Source organism: Physeter macrocephalus, chromosome 20 (assembly GCF_002837175.3).
Source record: "Physeter macrocephalus isolate SW-GA chromosome 20, ASM283717v5, whole genome shotgun sequence".
Lineage (NCBI taxonomy): Eukaryota > Metazoa > Chordata > Mammalia > Artiodactyla > Physeteridae > Physeter > Physeter macrocephalus.
In genome coordinates this window covers 71,126,737-71,154,296 of record NC_041233.1, presented here as the reverse complement: position 1 = coordinate 71,154,296, position 27,560 = coordinate 71,126,737, and the positions used below count along the sequence as shown (strand labels likewise).

General features: G+C 37.8%; 2 protein-coding genes across 6 annotated transcripts in view; one reads left to right on the top strand and one right to left on the bottom strand.

Moving 5' to 3' along the window:
* The window catches only part of SHTN1 (shootin 1), a 104,266-nt gene that overhangs the window by 23,563 nt on the left and 53,143 nt on the right, over window positions 1-27,560 (bottom strand). For all 4 annotated transcript variants that reach the window (XM_028481181.2, XM_007126140.3, XM_055080929.1 and 1 more), the window contains 6 exons: window positions 22,901-23,047; window positions 20,612-20,765; window positions 18,480-18,579; window positions 13,996-14,078; window positions 6,977-7,086; window positions 3,552-3,605 (listed from right to left, as the gene is read on the bottom strand). In XM_028481181.2, the coding sequence (XP_028336982.1) occupies window positions 3,552-3,605; window positions 6,977-7,086; window positions 13,996-14,078; window positions 18,480-18,579; window positions 20,612-20,765; window positions 22,901-23,047 (648 nt within the window). The remainder of the gene's footprint in view (window positions 1-3,551; window positions 3,606-6,976; window positions 7,087-13,995; window positions 14,079-18,479; window positions 18,580-20,611; window positions 20,766-22,900; window positions 23,048-27,560) is intronic.
* The window catches only part of ENO4 (enolase 4), an 88,812-nt gene that overhangs the window by 55,232 nt on the left and 6,020 nt on the right, over window positions 1-27,560 (top strand). The window contains exon 17 of one of the 2 annotated variants that reach the window (XR_003677494.1): window positions 5,411-5,948. The exons of the other annotated variant lie outside the window; for it this stretch is intronic. The gene's annotated coding sequence lies outside the window, so the exon portion shown is untranslated. Of the gene's footprint in view, window positions 1-5,410; window positions 5,949-27,560 lie in introns of those variants that run through there. 2 annotated transcript variants of the gene reach the window in all.

The window sequence follows — 27,560 nt, the reverse complement described above, 5'->3', positions numbered from 1 at the left end:
CTAGATGATTTCTTTATTTAACAGTTAACAATGCAGATCTGTACCCACTCATCAAAGAGTTATATAGTAAGGTAGGATTGACACTGATAAGGTAACGAAAACAGAACTAAAACCAATTCAGATAAAAAATTTTTAATGTATTAGAAAAACTATTCCCAAATCATTTGTGTTTATAATTTTTAAAAAGTTCTATCATTTGTAAACAGAAAAACTTATGGCCCTTACTAAAATCACTCAAACTACCAGATTGTTTGAATATCAAGGACATTCTGTGTGATTTTCCCAATGGCTAGAGTTAATTCAAGAAAAAGATATGTGTCTGTGTATGTGTGTATGTACATGTACATACACATATACCTTCCAAGGACATCTTTTATTGAAGAATTAACCTTTCACAAGATTCTCTATTTTTGTTTGGATAACCGCATTACTTCCCCAAACCCCTGACTGTGGTGAGCTATCCTCTCATCGCACCTGATACTGAAGGAATTCATTTTCCAAGTTCTAATCCTTGAATTCCCAACTTTTTTCTCCATTCACTGACCAAGGCGGTTGACTAGGTTAGTATATGAGCAAACTTTAAATATGGAGGCAATTATGGAGGAAAGGTTTCTGCATGGATCTCAACTGACGTGATAAGGGAGCTCAGCTAATATAGTACCAAGACTGTCTTAATTATCTACTTATATTATAATCATAAAATTAGAGAAATCACAAATCACCACGTGGTACATACAATTCCTTCACTTCACAGAAAAGAGAATCCTATAAATCAGTGATCCTCGGCGTTTTGGGCCAGGTCCCACAGTAAGTCAGTGATAGGGCTGGACCTTGAACTTAACTTTTCTAATTTCTATTTTCTACTTCAAACCGCTTGCATCATTTAACAGTCTTAATCCCCATGTTAGTTAAATGTTCATAATACCAACAACTCTAATTGTCAGGGAGCAAAATTAACTATTCAACAATTCCTGGGTAATGTGCAAAACTGAAGATGTTCAAAAAAGACCTAAAAGTGAATTTTTAAAAAGTTGTTCTTGTCTCTTTGATTTAGAGGCAACTGAACTTGAGAAGAGACTTTCTGATTAATTTCTGTTGATTTATTCTTTGGAAATGCCCATTTCCACTTAGATGGCTTTTAAATGGCTGGTGTGGCTCAAGAGGTTTGCGAAACCTAAAAAAAGAGAAACCCTTGTGTGACTGTGAGAAATAGCTATATATTTTTTATCCACAAAATACACAACTTTAAAAATTAAGTGTAAATAGACTTGGAAAAAGAAGTTCAGTCAACACTGAGACTTTAAAAATTGGCTTGAAAAGTGTACAACTCAAAAGACAGTGAGGTTTTCCAACTCCCCCAAACACGAGATGTGTTTTCTACCCATGTGCTAAGTTTCAGCAGTAGGCTTACAACTCAGGTCACTTTCATTGCAGCAAAAACACCCCCAGACTGAGTTCATTCCTGGTTTCTGTTTTGCAGGAGAACTGAACACAGTGCTTCTTGGTTTCTTGGCATCTCTTGGTACAGGTGCTCACTTTCCACTTCAGTATACAATTTTGTAGACCTTTTATGTTCTTTTCATGTTTGTTTCTCACATGCCACAACCGTGAGGTTCGTGTCATGTACTTTGCTGGGTATTAAATTTTGATAATACTAATAGTCTGAACTCCAGAAAGAAGCAGCAATAGAGCCCCATCTGATAGGGGCTTCCTTTCTCTCCTAAAAGAAGTTGTATGGTTTCTTGGCCCCAAGTGACGGGGAGTTACAAGTGATCCATCATCCCTCCAAGGAAACGTCTGTGGTAGTAGTGGAAAGTTGCCATTTGGCAAAGAAGAGTAGGGGAGAGCATCGTGAGTTCCACTTTAAAAAAATTTAATGCAAAGAATAACAGCTATTAGTGATACACATTAATGCCATGTAAGGTAGAGAAATCTAATGATAAATCCAGGACAAAAGAGGATGGGGGCAATTTGAAGAAAAGAAAGACGTTTTGACAATTTTTATAATTTGTAAATTATTCCACAAAAATCTGTTCACAAATTTCTCTCCTTGAAGTGGCACAAAACTATAGTGAGTATGATTGTATAGTGAACATGATCTTTAAAAGCAATGCTGTGATTTTCAGTAAACTTGCTACCAACCAGCATTATCAGGAAGTGGGGTATCTTGGGTAATCAAATATCATGTGTATCTCATGTAGATGTCTGATTTTTCAAATAAACCTGATTTAAAAAACAAACTGAGGGAAGTTTACTCTTTCACTGAGGACCAGAACTATAGCCCTAGAACCTCCCAATGCCCCCGGGGGCATTTTCATGAACAAAAATTAGCATTACAATGTAGAGACAACAAAAAGGACTGTCATAGGGCATTCTCCTTAACAGAACACTGGATAACAAAATTTGCTCACCAAAGAATCCATTAGATAATAACCACATACTTTTTCCATGGTTTTAATACTTTATTCTGTAGGTAGACCACTACTGTTAGCCAGTGCTACATACCTCTCTTTAGTATTAATTCCACTCACCTAAAAACTATAGCAAACTAATTAAGCCATTCTGAGTTAAGTCTACTGTTTCAAGCTTGATGAAAATAATTTTGTTTACCACAATTATGTGGATGTCTGCATGCAATGCATAATTAGCACAGTAACAACCAACATGGGAATATTAGCTCTACCTCCGCCCCCATGTTTGTTGACTTACTGTGCATAATAACTGGTATTGAGACCGTAACAAGATCTGAGAATAAAGCTCTTAGTATCCAAAACATTTGCTAAGTGAGGCATTTGTCTCCGACAGAAACTGTCGGACAGGGCAGTAATCATTTATTTTGTTGGCTCATACTTTGGAAAGAAGAAATATGACTAGAGATGGGCATTAAGCATGTTCTCTAATGGATGTGAATTACTTTTAGAAAATGAAATTTGTAACATAAAGAAAGGAACTTCTATTATCCAAATTTATCATGACTTTTCAAAACTGTGAGAAAAGCAGACTATGACTCTGATGCTAACATATTTGGGGAGAAGCTCTGATTTATATTTAGGTGCCAAGAATTCCACTTTCATGCCCCAAAGTTAAGCACTATCCATGTGAGAGACTAGTATACAATATACTATTATCTACTACATTTATCGTAGATTTACTTATAAATAAATCTACTATAATCTATGTATAGATTTATAACATTATTTACTATATTTATATTTATAATATATCTACTATATAAGCATGTACTGATCCTGACATCTGGCCAGACACTTTATCTTCAAGTTGTAATACAAGTATTGGAGAATAAGAACAGGAAACAGTGATTTGGGGGAAAGAGTACCCATTCTTTTAGAATAGAAACAGCAGAGTATTGACACATTATTAACACACCCAATGGAGGAGTCCACAGCACAACCAAGTAAACTATCAAAAGTAATGAGGCTTACTGTAAATGGAAATAAAATATATCAAAACCAATTATTCATAACAGTAGATTTTAAAAATATTCTTCCATTTTCCCATTAACTAAATAATAAGCTGAGATCTATTCTTACCAGTATTCCTTTTAGTTCATTCACTGCACTTTCAGAGCCTTTTGAAGATTCTGGCTACAATTGTAAAAAGAAGAAAAATGACTGAGTAATTCAGTTTTAAGATACCCAACAAAGATTTTTACATGGCAAGGTGTCGGTAGCTTATATTGACTATATTTTAAAAAATCAGGTCTATGTCTCACAGTTAGGAAAAAACATTAGACACGCTAGTGCTCCCAAGGGGCAGTAAAATAGAAAATGAGAGGTAAGAGTCAAGCTACCACCTTCTACACATCATTTTGTTACCTACTATCATCATACGTAGAAAAGATTTGGTAAACTTTAAATTTCAAAGATTTAATTCCAAATTATTCAGAACATTTTACAATAAACTCTTCTCCACTCTCATTGCTGGAATTGAGCCAGCAAGCGAGGACGAGGAAGGCAGCAGTGCAGAGCAGAAAGCAAGCAACCGGGCAGAAAACCTCTCTCTGCTCCGTTAGCTCCAGGCCAAGGCCAGCTTACAGAGGAGGACTGGCACGTCTAGTTTCATGAATTTCACAACAGGGATCAGCAAAGAACCCGGATTACAGGAGAATGTTAGCATCACCGGCTATCAGAGCAGTAAAAGACCTCAGAGGGCATGCAGTCCAAGTACTTCATCTTACTTATGAGGAAAGTTACACTTTGAGGAATTCTGTGTTTGAGTCAGGTGTCTCGATTACAAGCCCAGTTCTCATCTGGCTACACCACGAACAAAATAATTTGAAATGAAATTCTGGGTAATACCTGCCTGCCCCATAATACCACAGTCTCTGTGGACCCCTCAATGAAAAGATGGCTGAAAAAAACCCTCTGATCTTCCCTCTACCACTTCCTTTCACAAAGGAGATGAAGAGAAAACCTGCAAGACACAGTGAAAGGAATCACCCAGGCCTCTCATTCCTAGAAAAGAGGCAAGGCTAATCTTTCATCGAGAGATGGGAGGTGATTAATGGCAACCTATAATTCTTTCCTCTCAAAAGATAATAAAAGAATAAGATCCTATTCCAATTTTAAAAAACGTACAGTTAGAAAAAGTGAGATAGAGAGGTTTGCTGCTCATGTACAAATTAGACTAAGGTGTTCAACTTTCATAGCCTCTGTTTTCTGTGAAATACACATGCCATCAGGGCAGTCACAAGTGCCAGTCAAAAGCTCTAAGACACTAATTTTAACCACACCAGCACCACCACCAACATCAAGGAATTTAGTAATACGCAGTTAAATTAGTACTCTCAAGGCAGGCTTGACTTCTGTAGGTAAGCTGTTCGGTGACATGTTACGACTTCTGAACAAACACCCTGCCTAAAGGCATACTCAAAAGTGCCGCTATGCCACTCAAGTTGCCCTCTGACTGCACAAGCCTTTTCAAAGCCTGGACTGCATACTCTCATTAACTGGTGACATTTCAGGAAAGTACTGATGGTACTGGGGGAAGAAGTCTGCACTGAGGCATGCAGTGACCATTTGTTTTAAAGGTTACTGACCAGGTCATTCACCACTATATCTTACACAGTTTTAATGATTAAAAAACAAAACAAAACAGTTGTCCACTGATCCTTGTTCAGCTGTCCTCCAGATTTTGAATTAACATTAAATAATGTGTAACTGCTGAAAGAGTCACGACAAGAAAGAAAAAGGACAAAGTGATATACCGAAAATGAAAGTACATACAGAACACTGATTGCTTACGATTTAAGAAGTTTTCAACATTTTTCTTTCTAAACTCATTTTGTTTCTTTTACGACACTGCATTTTTCTCTAGTAATAATTTGGTTTTGCTATTCTTTCTAAACTAGTTGTGACATGAAAGCCATAAACATGTATTCTTTTCTAAGGTTCTACTGAGACCCTGCATTTTCAAGTGTTTTCACATTTTACTCCATTTGACCCTAACAACAACCGTGTGAGCCAGAGAGGGTATTTAATGGAGAAGCAGCCCAGGAAGCTGGGTGATAGTGCAAGGACCCGACTCCAACAACAGTGCTCTTCACTCACTCACCAGACACTGGCACCGAAAGAGCTGTGCCCAACTATCTACACGCTCAGCTTCTCGTCCAGTTCTACATTCTGCCCATTTGCTTTCAGAGCTCTAGCACAAGACTGAATTACTCTCCACAGCTGGCCGAAGCTTCCGTTTCCCTAGATGTGAATCTTCTCTTGGTGTGGAATGCTCGTGCCCTCTTCCCAACCCCCTTTCCCTGGACAGCCCACACCACGGCCATTCCTGCCTGTCCAGTTACCTTGTCTGTCTGTGACAAAGTGGCAACTTTAAAAGCCCAGCAGAATTTCTAGTGAACAGTCATGACACTCGGGGACACTGAAGTAGCTGAAGAAGGGCATCCTTGAGAGTAAGAAAGGACCATAAAGTTTGGTTTAAAGGAGGAAGAAGAAGAAAGAGAACCAATCTGCTGATACCTTATTAGAGTGAGGAAAGAAAAAACATTTTTTCAAGAAAAATGTCAAAAACTCTACTATTGAGTCTATTTATTTGTGGTACGTGGGCCTCTCACTGTTGTGGCCTCTCCCGTTGCGGAGCACAGGCTCCGGACGCGCAGGCTCGGCGGCCATGGCTCATGGGCCCAGCCGCTCCGCAGCATGTGGGATCTTCCCGGACCGGGGCATGAACCCGTGTCCAACCCATGTCCCCTGCATCGGCAAGCGGATTCTCAACCACTGCGCCACCAGGGAAGCCCTATTGAGTCTATTTAAATGGGACAAATATACAAGGGGAAGGGAGAAGCTCTGAACTAGACACTAGGTACTTCCACAGACCCTGGAGCTCACTGTGGTCTAGCTTAGAAGACAGCTGATGATACAGATACACAAGTTTCTCCTTGAAGTGACTTGGAATAGGTCTGTGAAATTAATGGAAACAATCTTCTAAACCTCACTATTTTTCAAAAGTTGTCTTAGGTCTGCTATGGTATATGATGTGATCCCCACACTCAGATTCCCCTCCCCCACACACTAAAACAGAAGCCTCGGGAAGGCCAGGATCTTTGTGTCTTGTTTACTGCTTTATTCCCAGTGCCTAAAACAGTACCTGGCACACAGTAGATACTCAATAAATATTTGTTGAATTATACACAAGAACCAGGAATTGACGAAAATAAAGGGCGTGCTAATTGTTACTTGTTTGGTGTAAAAGTTCATATCAATGTCCCTCTCAAGGAGATGGCAGCACCCTGCAACCACAGGGTGGTCACTACTTTCTGTAGTGACCTAGGTTTCCTATGGTTCAGAGTCCTTTTGAAAAGTGCTTATATGAAGCAAAGGCTTTTATGACACATTAGCCTTAACCCAAGATTTGACAGTCAATTCTGATGTAGCTTTCATCAGATTTCAAAATTTTACATTAAAAAAAAAACATCAGGGGAAAAAAGCATTTAGTCATTCCATACCTTTGCCTTGGGTCTAGCTGTCTGATTAACTGGTCTGAGATGAACTCCCTTTTTAATTCTGTCCATCATCTCTTCAACTGCTTGCCTCTTCAGGTCTGTGACTTCTTCAGCTATTCAAAGAACACACACATAAATCATCTTATGTTACAAGAAAACTACTTCCTATTTCTGGTGACTTAGAAAGACTGCACTATGTAATTAACCACCATCATTTTTCAGACAGAGTCACAAAACACCAATAATTTACTACGGTTAACAGCTCCCAGCTAGCAATATTTTTTTAATAAAAATCTTTTAATAAGAGATTTGCTTTGAGAAATAAGAGTTATAAAATTTAAGGTCTAATTTGTAGCCTGGAAATCAATATTGGCTCATCTATGTTAAACAAAGTACATTTTGTTCCGTTTGTCAGCATAATAATAGACCTGAATTTCTCCAGGTCTTTAAAAACCTAATTTTGTACCTAACTCCAAATAATCATTCACTTTTGTCTCAAAGATGTTTTTGTAACTTATAGTACTTATAGTACAACCTATGTCAAAGAAATCCAACCAAAGCAGGAATAACTGTCAAAAAGCCCATTTGAGGGCTTCCCTGGTGGCACAGTGGTTGAGAGTCCGCCTGCCGAAGCAGGGGACACGGGATTGTGCCCCGGTCTGGGAGGATCCCGCATGCCGCGGAGCAGCTGGGCCCGTAAGCCATGGCCGCTGAGCCTGCGCGTCTGGAGCCAGTGCTCCTCAACGGGAGAGGCCACAGCGGTGAGAGGCCCGCGCACCGCGAAAAAAAAAAAATAGCCTATTTGAAAATAAAAGATCAAAGAGATTTTTTTACCTGTTGGAAGAAATCCACAGTCAAAAGATGAGCAGCAGATAGATAAAATCTATTTTTAAATTGCCATCTTTTGTTTAGGAATCACATGGGAAGGAAACATTTAAGCAAACCTTTTTCAAGTCTTTTAAAATTGTCAATGTTAAAAGAAAACATACATCCAGAAATGACTGCAGTTAAGTAATTAAATTTGATAAAAAAAAACTGTCTATTGTTTAATCTTTACACTCTTTGGCTGCAAAAACAATAAAGCTGTTGAAATATGTATCAACTAGATGAATGCAACTGAGGTGAGCTGAGACCTGTCGGTCAGAAGAGTGAAATTTGTCTCTTACACAACAGCTTAACCCAAAGCACCAAATCATTCTGGAACATTTATCACCATTAATGCAGCTCTAGATTTTGTGTTTACCTCCAGCTAACTCACTGTATCCAATACATTCAAGTTTAAATATCTCATAAAGACCCTCCAATTAGCATCTTTAACAGACTCCACATTGTGGGGCAGGCATACGGTAGGCACTCAGCAAGCATCTACCTACTGACTAACTTGTTAAAGTTCAAGCTTTAAATGGCTATCAATAGCTTTACTATTTGAGCAGAAATAATTAAACCTCAAAAGAATGGCTTCTAAATGGAGGCAATCACAACTATATCCCCCAGCTAATTCACAGTCCTGTCAGGCTTTGCACTAAGGAGGCCGAAATCATGGCTTCTTTTACTGCTATATGGCAGACTTCACTCTAACCCTGGGTAGCTATTCCTTTTATACATGCCGATGGGAGCAACTTAGAGAATCCAGAAGGTCCATTATCCTCCACTCTGCAACATCACAGTGATGGGATCACTGCTCTATTCATCATATAACCTCGGTTTTCTGATACAGTCCTGATTTCAAATAGTGTTGCCATCCTCAGAAGCCACTGAAATGCTAGGAATTCAAATTTCTCAATATCCAAACAGCATTTTTCAGTTCCAGAAGTCAAAAGAGTATCTTTTGTGAGGCAACATGGGAGACATGGCACCAAGGTCAGAACTCATCCACCAATAAACGAAAAGACAACAAAACTGTGTGTTGATCAACTATGTGCCCTTAAGCAGTATTTTCTAAGGCAGCCTCTGCTGATGGTTCACAAACATCAACAAGGGGACAGACAAGAAAATTACTATGAACAGAGATTCATTCATTCATTCATTCATTCATTCACCGACTCACTTATTCAATATCTGAATACCTATTATGCACTACATGGTACTTTTGCTGACCGTTTTCAAAATCGGAGGAAATAAGACCCAGAGCTGTCATTCAAGCACCTGGTATGGGTATGGAATTTATTCCTGGGAATTTAAAAAAATCTTCAAAACACATTCGATTTTCAGAAAGGCTGCCATTTTGAGTAAGACTTGGGAAGAGCTGCACGGCAACAGGAACACCGCCTACAAACAGATTAGCACTCTGTAAGGAACGACTAAAACTCAGTTAAATGCACAAAACAAACACTAATTAAGGCAGACAGATGGAGAATTATGGTCAACACCATTCAAGTCTGCTGCAGCATCTAACATAACAGGAATTTAAAGTAGTTTCTTATTTTTGCTTGCCAGAATCATAGTGATAATTCAGAGAAGTGCCACTATCTGCATTGTGTACAGATTATAAACCAGGCTCATAAAATTTTCTCAGTCTTTTTCAAACGTAAAGGCTTAATTGGTCTTAAGGAAAAGAAATCACTCTTATCAGCTTCCCTACTCAGGCACAACACAAGGGCAATGGCTAGGTTAGCTACACAAGCTTTCTCTCTCACCAACCCTGTTTTTGAACTAGCAAAATGCAATCTATACGAACTTCTGAACTATTAAGCAGTTCTAATAAATCTGCAAGAATCACCTACAGAGAGCTCATGGTATGTTCTGTAATTCTTTTCTGCAATCACGCAGTTGGTAATTGTCTCACAAAAGCATGTAATCAGGGGGACAATAGAAATATGCAGGATACTGGAGATTAACGAAAAGGGACAAATGAAGACAAGAGGTCTAATGTTATTGAACTGCCACAGGAAAATAAAATCGAATGTTCTTTGAGTTAGTGCTTCCAGGTCAGTCGTGGATCAGAAAGCTACATGTAATTAATTGAGGCTTAAATTTTAAGACCCACTTGAAAAATGTTAGTTCCTCAAAAAAAAAAAAAAAAAAAAAAAAGACCCACAGACAAAACCATCACCTTATTGCTCAATAAAACCTTTTGTTATTACCTAGAGGAAACTAAAATGAATTTTTAAATGCCACAGGTTTACTTTTCTCTTTCAATAACATTTTTAAAAAGATATTAAAAAAATCTTATGCCACCGTGATGCACAAAATTTCTAAAGAACGTATCATGGTTGAATAAGTTTGGATTTGACCTACAGTCATAAAGTTAAGAAAATTTCCTTAACTACAATGATCACAAGAGCCTGCTGAATGAGGACTTCTGCCCTTCAGGGTGACTGGTACCATGGCTTTTTTTTTTTTTTTTTTTTTTTTTTTTAGGTAACATTTTGAATATTTTCTATGTTATGGGCACTACTCTAAATGCTTTACATGTTGTGAGACTCATAATTCTCAAAACAACTCTATGAAATAGGAACTATTATTCCCATTCTACAGATTAGCAAACTGAGGTGAGAAAATATCAACAAATTAATGACCTAAACATATGATAAACAGCAGGCGTACCTCTCAAATCTCAGAACTTGTCCAATAAATGCATTCTTATCAAAATTAGAGTTGTTAACTGCAAAGTATGTAATGATTTCTTGTGTTTAGATCTTAAAACTACTTCTAAAATATTTCACAGACCTTCCCTACAATCAAGCTTTTTAAGAGTCATAACCCAACAATAAAAGTTTCTCCATTCATAAGCTCTGAAAAACATACCAACTGTATAGCAAAAGCCATCATACGATGCTAATATAAGAAAACACTGTGATAGCGGGACTGGTTCCTATGTTATAAATGCAAACTCCAAAGTGTCTCAGACGACCCCAATGCTGATGCTCTACATTCATTCATCATATGCCTTTAATCACTGTTGATCCGTTCAACAACTATTTTTTAGTGTGAATGATTAACAAAACACTATAAACTACCTTGCCAGACAGAGCAAAGTATGGCTATGGTACCTATCATTTAAGGCAGTATGATTTTAGGGTGGCCCCAGTTTAAAAATCTCCTGATCAACTTCTGTGTCTGTACTACTTAGATTCCCGAAGTAACAATTCAATAGCTCAAGGATGAGGGGGAAAATGCTGCCACGTTTCATGAATCGTAAATGAAATATCATTTTCATAAGGAAAACTGCATGGTTTCTAATACTGGGAGTTAATAAGTTCTAGAACACATCTTTTTAAATTTAAGGGGGCTGTTGAGGTTGATAAGCTAATAATGTAATTTACTGAGAAGGGGAATTTATTTTATTCTGACTGCCTTCTTGACCCTCTAAGACTTAACCAATTTTCCCAAAACAAGATCGAAACAAACAAAATTTTAATCTTAATTACAGTGTCAGGGAAGGCTTACAGCCAGTAACCCAAGAGCAGGGCTGCCCTGCAAGTCACCAAAGGCAGGACTTCTAAATCCTGCAATGCCTTGGCAAAGGAGAATTTGCCTTTTAGCTGCATTACAAGGGGCTGTAGGAGGCAGGGGCAGAAAGTCAGTTCATACAGATGGTAAAATCAAACAGCTTTCGTTTGTAATGGTGCTGCAAGGTTCTTGCTAAGAAGAAAAGACCACGTCTAAACTTTGATTCATTCAATATGCGTGAAAGCTGTGGGAGGCTGCAGAGAGAAGTAAACCCTCACAGAGCCTGCAATCTGTTGGGGGAGAGGCGGAGAGATGTGGAAATAACCCCAACACCAGAGCAGAGGCTGGGGGGTGGGACATTAAATCCTCACAGTAACAAAATTTGAAGTAAACTGCTAGAGCAACACACAGTAATGAGCCATTCAATCTGGATTATTAATACTCATAAATAAAGGAGGAGGAGGAAGAGCCTGGGAACACACCAGACAATATGCTGAAACCTGAATGGGAGACATGGAATTAGAACAGTACCTCGCTAGAGGAAGGGCAGGAGGGCAATTCTGGAATGAGGAAAGACAGGAACAAATGCACAGGAGGCTTAGACGTAAGGGGCCAGCCATAAGGTGAGACAGATGTAATGAGAAATGAGGCTAGAGTAAAGGCAGAGAACCATCTCTAAGCAGACAGGGTTTGAGATTTTATTCTGAGGCAGGGAGAAGCACAGAAATGGGATAAGATGTAGGACAACATAATGAGACCTGGCGTCCGAGAACACGGCACTGCAGAGGTATGAAAATGGCTGGGGCGGGGCAGGGAGACCCGGAGGCAGGGAAAGGGAGCCAAGAAGTTTGCACCCATTTGGGCTTGAACCAGGCTAACCTACCATGCTACGTAAGTAAAACAGGTTGAACAAACACTGCTGAGTTTAATTTGGGTTCTACGGTCCTCAGGCATAAAGGCCCAAGATCTGGGGCCAGCATTTCAAGCTTCTGCTCTCAGTGTGGGCCCACATCAAACTGCCCATAGCTCTGTGCACTGACTCTGCACCTACCCACATGGGGCCTCTGCTCAGCAGGAAACCTCTTCTCTCTCCATCCCCATCTCTACCTATTATCCTCAGCTTCTCCCTCTCCAAAGAATCACAGGGTCCTGTGAATTTTACCTCCCTAAACAGTTCCTGAATTTATCCATTTCTTTCTCTCTCTACTGCTACCACCCACATATCAGCCCCATCAACATTCACCTGAATGAGTGCAACAGTTCTCTGGTCTCTGTTCTCTCACTGCAGCCAGTGTAATTTTTTACAAAGGACAAATCTCATCATGTTACACTCCTACTTAAACTTCTACTGCCCTTAGGATAAATATCAAAATCTTGACCACCGCCTCTAGAATCTGGCTCCTGCCTACCTAGTAGACTTCCTCTCTTGCATCCCATGTTCTAGTAATATCAACTTTCTTTCAGTTTCCTAATATGCCAAGCTCCTTCCCCACTCTGGACCTTTGAATTGTTGCCCCTCTATGTGATCTATTTTACCACATATACCCTGACCTTCTAAATCCACAACTACTCAGCTTAAACGTCACTTGCTGACACCAGTAGTTCACCTCCATAATCTCTTAGATCAGTACTGATAATCACTCCTCCACAGTACTGATCAAAAAAATGTATTTAAATAATTATATATTGCACTGGTAATTACATGTTTACTTCCTGTCTGCCCCACTCAAATGTGACTTTATGTCTTGTATCTCCAGTACAAAGCACTGGAGAGAACATAGAAAGTACTTGACAAAGTCTCAGTTCATTGCTATCAACTCTAAAAAGCTTTTCCCCAGGACTTCCTTGGTGGCGCAGTGGTTAAGAGCCCACCTGCCAGTGCAGGGTTCACGGGTTCGATCCCTCATCCGGGAAGATCCCATATGCCGAGGAGCAACTAAGCCCATGTGCCACAACTGCTGAGCCTGTGCTCTAGAGTCCAGGAGCCGCAATTACTGAGCGCACGTGCTGCAACTACTGAGCCCACGTGCCACAACTACTGAGGCCCGTGCACCTAGAGCCCGTGCTTCACAACAGAAGAAGTCATTGCAATGAGAAGCTTGCGTACCACAACGAAGAGTAGCCCCTGCTCGCCGCAACTAGAGAAAGCCCGCGCACAGCAACGAAGACCCAACACAGCCAAAAGTTAATTAATTAACTAATTTTAAAAAATAAACATAAGGAGTGGTGATTGTATAGCAAAGGTTATATATATATGTGTGTGTGTGTATATATATATATATATATATATATATTTTTTTTTTTTTTTTTTTTTTTTTTTTAAAGATCTTTCCCCAAATCCTCATTTGGAATTACTTCCTCTCTTTTATACCCCGAAGTACCTCACCCCTTAATGAAAACACATTTCCCAGCATCCCTCACATTACAGTGATATGCGTGAATGTTTACCTGCTCTAGACAGTAAGCTACATGAAGACAATGACTGTTCTTTGGTTCATTCTTAATAGCTGTTAAGTTCACATTTCTCCCCAACAATCTGTTCATAGTCAAAGAGCTAACAAGTATGTCTACTGTTGAAAAATTGTACACCATCAACAAAAAGTTAACCAAAGGGGTGGGGTGAGAATTACCTGTTTCTGGTTGAGCTGCCTTTTCTTTCTTAGCACCACTGCCACTGGGGTGGGATCGCTTCCGGATCATGGACATGAGGGATCTTTAGGAGAAAGAAAAAGATCGACAGGATTAGTGGATGCCTTATGATCCAAGAAATAAAATGTATAGATGCTAAATAATCAGTAAAAATCCAACTCTTCTCTAAGTGCATGAATATATAACTAGAATTTAAGTAGCCTACTTTCCACTTTAATAAACTGTTAAATTTTTAAGAAAGAGAAAGATGTCTCATCCCTTTACTGTATAAAAACCAAACTAGTTACTGGGAGAAGGGGGCTGCTAACATTATTACTAATTTTATGCAGAGACATCTGCTAAGTAAAATAGATACAGAAAACCTTTCAATATCCATATTTAAAATTCAGAAACAGCTATCTATGTAATACATTTGAGGGAGAGGGAAGGACAAAAGCATTAGGGGATGTTTTGGTAAATATCTATTTGTAAAATATGGGCATAAAAACATCTGAATCTGCACAACATAGACCAGATACTTCAGGGATAACATATATTCAGACCACTGTCTCTCTGGTCCATGTTTTAAAAATCTGTGTAAAATCCAAATCATGATAAATTTGACATGAAAATTTAAAACCTCCATATATTAAAAGACATCATAAAGAAGAAAAAGAAACTCTACAAATCAATGAGAAAAGCACACACCCAACAGAAAAAAGGACAAAGCCAAGAAACCCCATAAAAAAGGATGTCCAAATTTCCAACACACATACAAACAGGTGCTTGACTTCTTTAGTTATTAGGAAAACACAAATAAAAGCCACACTGAGGTTTTACTACATACTCATCAAATAGGCAAGAAATTTTAAGTCTGATAATATCAAGTGTTGGTAGGTTTGTGGAGTAACAGGAATTCTCAAACTGAAGATGTATAAATTGAGAGCACCACTTTAGAAAACTGTTCAGCATGAAGACAGACATATCCTACGAGCCAGTGATTCAGCTTCCATATATCTTACAGAAATACAAACACTTGTGCACCAGGAAGCATGTACAGGAATGTTCATGTAGAATTTCCATAACTTCCCTGAACTGGGAATGACTCAAATGTCTGACAGTATTACAATGGATAAACACATTTTGGGACAAAGTGGGTTATGTATCAATGAATATGAATGAACTTTGGCTACACAAAACAATATGGATGAATCTTACAACATAATATAAAGTGAAAAGAAAAAGACAAAGGAATACGCTACAATTCCAATTATATAAAGTTATAAACAGACCGTATATGTATTTACAGTAGTTTAGGGATATGTATACAGGCCAAAAAAACCCTTTTCTTTAAGAAAAGGATAAAAGGATAGGACTTGGGGGTACTAGCATTGTTCTATTTCTTGATTTTGATGGTGATTACGTGGATACTCATTTTATATTATTTTAAACTGTACATAAGTTTGTGTACACTTCTACATATATATTATCACCCCCACCAAAAAAAAAAAAACTTAAAAAAAAATGAATCAAGAACTCTGAAATTCTTTCAACTACATTATAAATGTCCTCAGTGTGGTAAACTGGATTTGACAGAATACAGTCCTGAGGAAGACAAATTGGGAAGAGAGGCATAATGCTGCCTCCAGAAAAAGGGGCAACTGGATACACAGTACTATTTGCTCTGAGGACAGAACTTGATGTTCCTTAACCACTATCATTTTTAGAATTTTTTTTTACTTCTTACTTCTATCTTTGGTTATATTATTAATCCCCTCCCTAATTGCCTTTTCTTAAAATTCTCACACACACTGAACAATCTCCCACAAAGCACAGCAAAAAGAAAGTGCTACATCCTACTCTATCCTGTGAAGTTTCCAGGACTTACCAACTGGGAAACAATCGGTCACTGAGCTTTTAACTTCATCTAGTTTGTCTTCTTTGGGCTCATAGTGGCCCAAAATGTAATTAAATTATTTTCACAAAACTTCTAATTTGCACAGAACTTTAAAACAAGTACATTTTAATCCATAAGGTGAGGGAATTAAATGATGCAAACTTTATTTTTTCCATTCTTTCAACTGAAGACAGGAATATTCAATGTCTACTTGTTAACATTCCATAGAAGGGTGGGGTTTGGGGAGGGCTCTCACTAATCAGAGGCCTCTCCTCATTCTGTAATGACCCCATCTCTGGTTCTGAGGAGAAGTTTTGAAAATGTGTATTATTGTACATAAAGATTACAAAACAAGAAGTTATTTGTACTGCTCAGAACAGTTGTATGTATTTACATAAATGAACTAAGAATATATGTCCAACACTGCAAACCACCTAAGTAGGTAAGAGAAAGTGCTAGCTTTAAATGTTCTGAAGTATAAGTTGAAGACTGATACGGTGTCCACAGGAAAATCATCTGTAATATTAAAAAGAACTGTCAAGATGTTGCTTAGACTAAAGAGAAAATATCAACAGATAGTGAGTTTCACAGGACAGATGAGAAGACCAGGACAAGACATCTGGGACCAATCATCCAAACCTCTGGCTAAAACTGCCCCAGGTGGAAAATATTCACCTTGAAATTCTTCAAGTGTTCTTCACATCCACTTGTGATGGTTAATTTATGAGTCAACTTGACTGGGTCATGGGGTACTCGGATAAATGGTCAAACATTATTCTGGGTATTTCTGTGAGGGTTCTGGATGAGATTAACATTTAAATTGGTAGCCTGAGTGACTGTCCACCCTAATGTGGGATGGGCCTCACTCAATCAGTTGAAGGCCTGAATACAACAAAAGGTGACCCTCCCCCAAGTAAGAGAAAATTCCTCCTGCCTGACTCCCTTGAAACTAGGACATCTGCTCTGTCCTGCTTTTGACTCAAACTGAACCACTGCCTCTTCCTGGCCTGTTGACCTTCAGACTGAAACAATGCCACAGGCTCTCCTTGGTCTCCAGTTTGCTGACTCACCCTGCAGATCCTGGGACTTCTCAGCCTCCATAGTCATGTGAACCAATTCTTGAGAATACATTCTCTTTTTATGTATATGATGTGTATGTACACATGTACACACACACACACACACACATCCTATTGGTTCTGTTTCTCTGGAGAACCCAGACTAATACACTAATATACCCTACCCTTTCCCCATGAGCCACACCTGGCCAGGACCTGTCCTTTCACTCCATTACTACAAAATGACCAAGATATGCCTTTTTCCTCTCTTAACTCTCTCCCATCTGTCCTCTAAGTCAAATGAGCAGGAAGAGGAGGGGAAAGCAATAAAGCCACTTAAAGAAGCCACAGGCTCTAGCCTTTTTCTTCCACTTCCACTTCTATCCATGATCTACATCAGGGTAAAACAAACAGCTCAGGAACAAAGTTGGAAAACCTTGATTAGTGGATTCAAACTCCACTGAAACTCAATACAAATGCAAATATATTTTTTTGACAAGAAAGTACTCCTTACCAAAAAATAAAAATCTCTTTCTACTGAGAAATTATATCTTATACTACTTAAATTCATCTTAAAATAAAAATCATTCATGTTATTCAATGAAAATTTTCTTTAACGGGCCTTATAATAAGAGTTCATGCTTTAGATATACATAGTCTGAATCCTTTCATTTCTCAGTGTGACTGTAGGATGCTTTTTGAGAAAATATTCTATTTAGGTTATACTTTACTTTTAATTCTAAGGGCTCTCAAGGTTTCAGAGACTAAAAATTAAAGGCTAACAGCAAGATGATAATCGTTTTTTAATAGTTCTCCCTCCTCAGACAGAAGTGACCTTTCTTATCAAGCTCAAAATTCTAGACCTTAGAAAAAGATCAAAGTGATGAATTTCCTATTTTAAATGTCAAATTCAGAATATCTCTTACAGATTTAGCTACCCAGGAGAGAAAGAATTTAAAATACCTGAAATTCTTTCAATTAACTCTTGGATCGATCACGTGTAAAAATTATTTTGCCTTAACTACTTCAGTGGCTTAAAGTAGATCTGTTAGGTTTTTGTTAGTTCAGTACTTTTATTTTTTAAATAACTGAACAAAGCATAGCTTTTCAAATTCAAGTTAGTGAGAGAAAAACATGAAAACATTCTGGAGAAGCTCAAAATTCCTTGATCTTTCAGTTAAAGGAAATCCTAATGATACGGACTGAAGTTTTAAAACTGAAGTATCAAAAAAAGTTTTTTACATGTCTAGCTCCTTGGTTTGGAACATCCACATGAAATCTAAACATCTACAACAGAAGAACACTTTAGGCCACAAGATGTCTTTATATGTTACAAGAAAGGAATGATACACTGGCCTTCAGAAAATTCTCTGAAACACCTGCTGATATCTTTCATACTTTTTACCACCACACCCCTCAAAATGATACATCTAAGCCCGTATTGCTTAAAAAGGATACCAATTGCATAAACTTCAGTTTCTCTGACAAGGACTAACATTTGATGCAGAGCAGTCTTCCTGGACCTGCTTACCGGATAGGATTTGGAGGGGGAGGAGGAAGCGGTGGTGGAGGAGGAGGTGGGGGAGGTACCGAATTCTCAGACTGGTTCACCCGTTTCTGGAGTTCATCAACTGCACAGAGAGCAAGCATTCAGAAAAGAGCTGAAATAAGCAACTTAACACCTTATATACATGTAAAGGAAAAAACAACCACTCTCAAAATCAAGTTCTTTTATTAAGGCAAAGTTAGAAATTTCAGTATGAAACTGCAGAACCCTTTAAACTTTTTATCATCAGTAAGAGAGGCCTTATATATGTTACAAAAAATTTACCATCTTTTTGCTATATATACAAACTATGGAAAAGAAAAAAAAAATCAAGACAATGGCTGGATGGGTGGGAAGTAAGGATTGAGAGTAGGCTGAAGAAATATTTGTTAACAATAGAATTTACTACTCCAACACTAAGAAATTGTTAATACTTGACTTTTAAAGTATACAGACCAAGAATTAATTTTAAAGATGACATTTAGTAATGAATTTTAATAGCATACTTTCCTCCTCCACTTAATCTCCTTCAAAAACTGCAAATCCTAGAGTTCTTGATTATAACCAGACTCAGACTCTCAAGTGTCTAACTCAGAAACTTTTTGCTCTTTTGAAGAGCATTCTGCAAATATAATTTATTCATTCAATTCATTCAAGCCATTAATGAAACAAGTACTTACTAAGCTCCAACAATGTGAAAGAGCCTATGCTCCGTGCTGCTCATGACACAGCTCCTGACTTCAAGAAACTCAGTGTGAATTTATGTCACAGGTGTGAATGCCTCTAATTGGGCTCTAATGGGCTACAGGTACTGCACTCAGGAATAGCTCTCCCTCTAGGCAGCCACTCTACTTTCCATGACTGACTACCCTAATGATTTGTGCATTTGTTTTTACCGTCAACACTTAAATAAGCAGTGGGGGCCAGGCTCCCTGACACCAAGAATCCTCTAGTTATTTCATATGCATGTGTCTGTTTCTCTAAAGGGAGTTTGAGATCCTCACGGACAAAAGGCATGGTTTCTTTTCTTCTACATTTCTTACAGCACCCTAGGGTACTGGGTATGGCTGGGTACACACACAGCAGACAATAACTAAAAAGAATGGACTACTTTTAAATTTTAGATCAATTTAAAAAAATAAATTGTAATTCACTTTCATTGTGGATTAGAAAGCATTGAATATTTTTTAAAGGAAAAAAGCCTACTTGATTTTTCTGTACAGATTTCAAAATTCTAGTATAAAATTAACCAAAAATATCTGAAGTGAATACTGAAGCTGTTATAAAGGGAACAACCTGCCCCTTAAATTACCTACTTTCCAACAGAAACTTAGTACTTATCCTTGCGTAGTAATCCAACTCACACATTCTTGTTAAGCCTTCTAGAACTGAATGAATAAATCGTTTAAGTATCTCCTGGTGTTTTAAAAGTTTTTCCATTTAATATATATATTGTTGCCCATTTTATGGTTAGGTGTGATACTGAAAGTATTATTTCATGTGCATAATTAGACATCGAAAATGAAGTTACTATAAACCTAAAAAGTTTAATTCTTTTTTAAAATGCACCCTAAAATGAATAAAGTAAGTATTTAACGAACACTCAACTCTGAAGCCCTGAGAAATGCTGAAGTTTTGGTCTTCCCACATTAACGATATCTCCGTCTCTTTTTTTTTTTTTTTTTTTTTTTTTTCCGGTACTCGGGCCTCTCACTGCCGCGGCCTCTCCCGTTGCGGAGCACAGGCTCCGAACGCGCAGGCTCAGCGGCCATGGCTCACGGGCTTAGCCGCTCCGCGGCATGTGGGATCTTCCCGGACCGGGGCACGAACCCGTGTCCCCTGCATCGGCAGGCGGACTTTCAACCACTGCGCCACCAGGGAAGCCCTCTGTCTCTTAATTCTGTATGTGATGCTCATAAAGGCTGTGAGTCCAAAACAGAAGTCTAAATATTTGTGAGTCATTTGATTACAGCGACCGTTCCAATGAATTACAACAGTCAGAAATGAAGAAATTTAAAACAAATCTTGGTATTTTTCTATAGCATTCAGTAAATGTACTGGTCATGAGAGATTCACATAGTAATAATAAGATATAATAGGCTACTCAGTGCTTTTACCAGAATGCTTTAAATTTCTAGCTTTCTCCTCAGAATTCTGATATTTCAATTCCAATTCTTTTTTATCTTCTTCTAGAAGCTCCAGTTGCTGTTTGAGGTTGTGCATCTCTTTGCGGAGAGTTTCATTTTGTAGCTGCTCTTCTAATTTTTTGACCTATAAGTTATAAACAGACTTTTATGTGGTGACAGTTTTTCCTTTGTCAAGGAAAATAAGGAGAAAAATAAATGTTTCCCTTTTACTTTGCACTTCATAGCAAAGAGATTACAATTCATCTTAAAAACCACACAAATCCTGGGATACAGATAATACTTAAGATCACTATCAGCAACGTGATTCAATATAAATTTATTGAAGACTTATGTCCCAGATAATTTAAGTTTTAAGTGTGAGTAGAAAAAGTAAAATATTCATTTAATTTAAGTAAAAAATTCATTTAAAACAGATTAACGCTTTTGTGCCCATTTTCAAAAGAAAAACTCAGGTAATATTAAAAATTTGGTGGGACAATTCGGTAACAAATATCAAAAACCTTAAAAAAAAAATAAGGAAGAAAAGGCCCTTGATTCAGTAATACTTTTAGAATTTGTGAAACAGTAAGACAAGTGTTCAAATACATTAACTAGAACGTTCTTTATAACTGGGAAAACTTGGAAATAACCTAAATGTCCACCAATATTACTGATTTAATAAATTAGTTATGTTCATTAAATGAAATACTACGCAACCATTTAAAAATCACATAACCTCACTATACACTGACATGGAAATATACATTACCAAATCAAAAAGTCAGGTTATAGAACCATATGCTTGGCATGATTCCATTTAACCTATATTCATAAAACTATACATTTACATAAAGTTTGGATATGCACCAAAATATGAGATTTTTAACTAATCTTAATTTTCTGCTTTAGCTTTTTCTGTATTTTAAAAATTTGTTTTATTATAATCATAAAAACAACACAGCTGTGTTTTAAAGACTGCTGAATCTGCAAGGGAACTTATAGACAGGTAAGAAATATTTTCAACCACATACCTGAAAGATTATCCAGAATAATTGTATAGTATTGTATAAGTTTAGAAGTACTGACTGCTATAAATTCATTTATAACTTTTACCTAATCTTCAGTACCTCTCCCCCTACCCCAACAAGGAACATACACAACAATTTAGTCCCATCCTCAATACAATTTACTAGGTTCTTGCATGCATTATTTACTAAATGAGTTAACTACAGTAGTAGAACTTTTCAGAACCAAAATTTCTAGCATAAGCTAAATACAAATAAACCTTCTTTCATTCCCTTCATTTGAAAAGGTAATTCCTGCATATGGGGACAAAAGAAATTATTTCCCTCCCATCCTACTCCCCAGGCCTCTTTCCCAGAGGCAAGCACAGTTACCACGTATTCATCTAGAGGTTCTCTACATATACGCCAACATTTCTTATGGAAGAAAAAAAAATTAACTCTACCTCACAACCAACTTGGTAAAAACTCCAGGAACTTCCAAGGATTAAATGTCAATATTGTTGCTTAAAGAGACTTCGACAGGTGGTAACAAATGGCAGCTAACAGCCTTTCCTTCACAAACTAGGTACACTGTAAGTAGTACAAACACTGATGTAATTTTTCTCAAGTGGTTTCTTTAATTTGAAAGGCTTTGTTCCACCTCTTCGCCTCTCCTCCTCTCTGCCTCTCTTTCTCACCCACCACGGTGCCTATCCTTTCTGCCTAGCCCACACAGGTAGACTGTGTCAGCTGCAATAGCTCTGCTCATACAAATTGAAATAACCACTTAGGAAGTCTTTAAACATATAGATTTGTGCAAGTTTACAAAATCAGAAATTTTCTCTAAGCAAATAATTACTACTAACATGGACTTTTCCTCCCTCTTTGAATAAAACCTATACCCTCCAACAAGCTCTTTGAGACCACTACACAATACACTTTCCTAGTGTATGCAGTCTCCCAAAACACAATCAACTCAACTTGGAAATGGGGATTTCCAAACTGCATTTATCCAAGCTCTTTTTGAGATGTATCTCTTTCCCTCGCTTCTTCTGACCCTTTGGACACTTTAAAGATCATTATAAAGCCTACAACAGTGCATAAATTTTAGTTGGATACTATAAATTAAATTCATTTGGTAGTTATTTTTTCTAAAAGGTGAAAAGACTGGAAAAACTTAGTCACTTAGGCAAAACATGGAACTATGAGCTACTGGACTGACTCCTCTCAATCTAAGTGTGTGTGTGTATTAAAACTCCAGGAGAAAATCTGGTACCTTTTGTTGATGCTCAATTCTCTCTTCTTCAAGGAGCTGTATGAGTTTTGCATTTTCATCTAAGGCTTTCAAAAGCTGCTGGTCAGGAGCAGAGTTCTGTAGCAGAAGGTGGCTTTGTCTCTTTAGCTTGTTTTGTTCAATAAACATCTGCAAAAGTTAATTATAAAAATGTATATACCAATCATTCTCACATATCTCCTCAACTGAAACTGGAACAAAAGGAGAAGTATGTGGAGTTTTTATTAAAAAGTTAAAGGCAATTTCTGAATTATAGTATAATGATTTTAGAAGTAATGATTGCTATGATTTCATTCATAACTTTTATATAATCTTTAGAACCTTTACCCTTGCCTCAGCACAGTATATATACTATAGTTTAGTCCTATACTGCAGTTTTATTATTGCTTTAAAGTACATTAATACTAACAGTAGCAGGTAATATTTATCAAGAACTTATGCCAGGTACTCTACTAAATATTTTATACACATTATTTTAATCCTTACATCAATCCTATGAGTCGAATGTATCTGCTATGAAAAGCTAAAATGTACTAAACACTATGGGATAGATACAGTGGCAATCATTTTACATACATTTTATCATCTGATCCTTAGAACACCACTGTCAAGTAGACACTATTATTACCCCACTTTTACTAATAAGGTAACTGAGGCTCCGAGGGGTTAAGCAGCTCTCTCAAAGACACAAGTGAGTAGCAAAATCAGGATTTAAACCCAGATCTGTCTGATTTACAAGCCCATGCTCTTAACCATCTGGCTAATCTCCATCCTCTGCTATCTACTAGGCCTAAGATTCTGTCTTAAATTAGTTTTTCCCCAGTGACGAAAGTAGTTAACAGTAGAGGGCAAAGAGGAGAAGGAAAAAGGTATATTAATATTTACTGAGCATTTTATAAAACAATTTACATATATTAACTTAATCTTTACAACTTTACATGATTGAAGGCAACATTATTTTCTATTCACCCATTATTTCTTTTCCTTAATACCCTACACAAGTCAGCCAACGGGTGATTCCAAGCATGAAATGTTTTTCAAATTCTGATATCAGGCCTATCTTACAGTAGAGCAACAACATTTTCAAGTGAAATTTACATGCTTCCTCCATCTAACACCTCATTTCTCTGTAAGAATAAGTATAGATAGAGCGTGAATGAACGTGCGCGCGCACAAGTGCCAGGCTGGAGAAAAGTGAGATGGGAGGTGTCCACATACTAGAGAAGAGTAATCAGTATTCCATCATAGTATCTTAAACTTGAGACCAATGGTTTAGTTGAAATGACTTATTTCAGGTTACTATTACTTTAAAAAATTATTTTTTATACATTTTTCCCTCTTAAAACTTAACTGGTTGGGGTCCCTTGCTGGTATCTTAGAAAATATCTCAGAGTCAACATGAAAGGCCAGCAAAAATCACCTGACGTAAGTGAGATTCTCTGGCTTCCCAACAAGTGAGGCCTTTCGCCAAGAGAGCTCAGAGGCCAGGAGCAAACAGAGAGGAAGCAGACAGCGAGGTTGACCAGGACAGAGGCGGGAGCTCAGCAGTAAGACAATGCAGGGCACAGGTGACCATCAATGCCAAGGGTGCTTTATTACTCTCCCTGCACTGCTTCTCCGTACTCTGGTTCTCTCTTGGGAAAGGGATAGATCTCCTTTTCCGTGCAGCACTCAGGAAAACTTGCTTAACTTTACATGATTATAACTTATCTCAACTCTGTTATTTTGGAGAGAAAAGAATAAAGATATGTCTTAGGGATGCTAACAACATGAATTTCTTTTGCAAAACCCTGTAACAGTCCCTAAATTACAATATAAGATGAAAAGAACATACAGAAAAGAAATTCCTTTCAATAACAATGGTAACTTGAAAAATATTAGTCATTAGACTACCTTTTCTAGACTTTAAGATACTAAAATAAAACACTAAATAATGCTTTTTCTAAAATGTATTTAAAGAAAATTCAGTTATCAAACACTAATGAATTTGGTTTTTAGCTATTGTAAGAACTTGTTGGTTAGAGTTATTAAGTTGGTCCCTTACCAGACAAATAACATCATTGGTATCAGAATTTCAGAGAAATTTTCCTAAATCTTTTCAAAGAATGAGAAGAAAATGTTGTGTTATTAATATATAATTCATTTTTTCCAAAATGACATTAAAATATCATCATCTGAGTTGTCTGAAAACAACACGAACTACGTAATAGTTTCACAGTATATTGGGACTACATGTTGAAAAAGGTATCCACACCATTAAACAGAGAAAAGAAAAACTACACTATATAGCAAAAATTATATATTCAAAAAGTACAGAAAAGTCATCAAAAATTGAAATTCTGTTGAGGAAATACAAAAACTTAACGTAGCTATGAAGACAACTCGTTGTTTCTTCCTTGTGGGGGATCATGTTTTTGATTTCGGGGTTTATAAAAAATTTTTTATTTTTTATTCATTTATTTTTGGCTGCGTTGGGTCTTGGTTGCTGCCCGTGGGCTTTCTCTAGTTGTGACAAGTGGGGGCTACTCTTCGTTGTGGTGCGCAGGCTTCTCATTGCGGTGGCTTCTCGTTGCAGAGCACGGGCTCTAGGCGTGCAGGCTTCATTAGTTGTGGCATGTGGGCTCAGTAGTTGTGGCACGTGGGCTCAGTAGTTGTGGCACATGGGCTTAGTGGCTCCGCGGCATGTGGGATCTTCCCAGACCAGGGCTCAAACCTGTGTCCCCTGCATTGGCAGGCCGATTTTTTCTTTCTTTTTTTTTTTTTTTTTGTGGTATGCGGGCCTCCTTTTGTTGTGGCCTCTCCCGTTGTGGAGCACAGGCTCCGGACGCGCAGACTCAGCGGCCATGGCTCACGGGCCCAGCCGCTCCGCGGCATGCGGGATCCTCCCAGATCGGGGCGCGAACCCGGTTCCCCTGCATCGGCAGGCGGATGCGCAACCACTGCACCACCAGGGAAGCCCCTGGCAGGCCGATTCTTAACCACTGCGCCACCAGGGAAGTCCTGGTTTTGGTTTTTAATTGGACAAGTGTGAATAGAAGTAAGGAAGAAACATTCAATTTTTAATTTACACATTTGAGAATTGTTTGTATGTTTACAAGGTATATATCTTCCTTTTGTAACTAAAAAGGTAAACTAAATTAACTTCAAAAATTAATTTCTGAGCAGAAGCAAGAAGAACTGCAATCCTGCAGCCTGTGAAACAAAAACCACATTCACAGAAAGACAAGATGAAAAGGCATAGGGCTATGTACCAGATGAAGGAACAACATAAAACCCCTGAAAAACAACTAAATGAAGTGGAGATAGGCAACCTTCCAGAAAAAGAATTCAGAATAATGATAGTGAGGATGATCCAGGACCTCAGAAAAACAATGGAGGCAAAGATCGAGAAGATGCCAGAAATGTTTAACAAAGACCTAGAAGAATTAAAGAACAAACAAACAGAGATGAGCAATACAATAACTGAAATGAAAAATACACTAGAAGGAATCAATAGCAGAATAACTGAGGCAGAAGAACGGATAAGTGACCTGGAAGACAGAATGGTGGAATTCACTGCCGCCGAATAGAATAAAGAAAAAAGAATGAAAAGAAATGAAGACAGCCTAAGAGACCTCTGGGACAATATTAAACACAACAACATCGGCGTTATAGGGATCCCAGTAGGAGAAGAGAGAGAGAAAGGACCCGAGAAAATATTTGAAGAGATTATAGTCGAAAACTTCCCTAACATGGAAAAGGAAATAGCCACCCAAGTCCAGGAAGCACAGAGAGTCCCATACAGGATAAACCCAAGGAGACACATGCCAAGACACGAAGTAATCAAATTAGCAAAAATTAAAGGCAAAGAAAAATTATTGAAAGCAACAAGAGAAAAATGACAAATAACATACAAGGGAACTCCCATAAAGTTAACAGCTGATTTCTCAGCAGAAACTCTATAAGCCAGAAAGGAGTGGCATGATATACTTAAAGTGATGAAAGGGAAGAACCTACAACCAAGATTACTCTACCTGGCAAGCATCTCATTCAGATTCGATGGAGTAATCAAAAGCTTTACAGACAAGCAAAAGCTAAGAGAATTCAGCACCACCAAACCAGCTCTACAACAAATGCTAAAGGAACTTCTCTAAGTGGGAAACACAAGAGAAGAAAAGGACCTACAAAAACAAACCCAGAACAATTAAGAAAATGGTCATAGGAACATACATATCGCTAATTACCTTAAATGTGAATGGATTAAATGCTCCAACCAAAAGACACAGGCTTGCTGAATGGATACAACAAAAAGACCTATCTATATGCTGTCTACAAGAGACCCACTTCAGAACTAGGGACACATACAGATGAAAGTGAGGGGATGGAAAAAGATATTCCATGCAAGTGGAAATCAAAAGAAAGCTAGAGTAGCCATACTCATATCAGAAAAAACAGACTTTAAAATAAAGAATGTTACAAGAGACAAGGAAGGACACTACATAATGATAAAGGGATCAGTCCAAGAAGAAGATATAACAATTATAAATATATATGCACCCAACATAGGAGCACCTCAATGCATAAGGCAACTGCTAACAGCTATAAAAGAGGAAATCGACAGTTAACACAATAATAGTGGGGGACTTTAACACCTCACTTACAC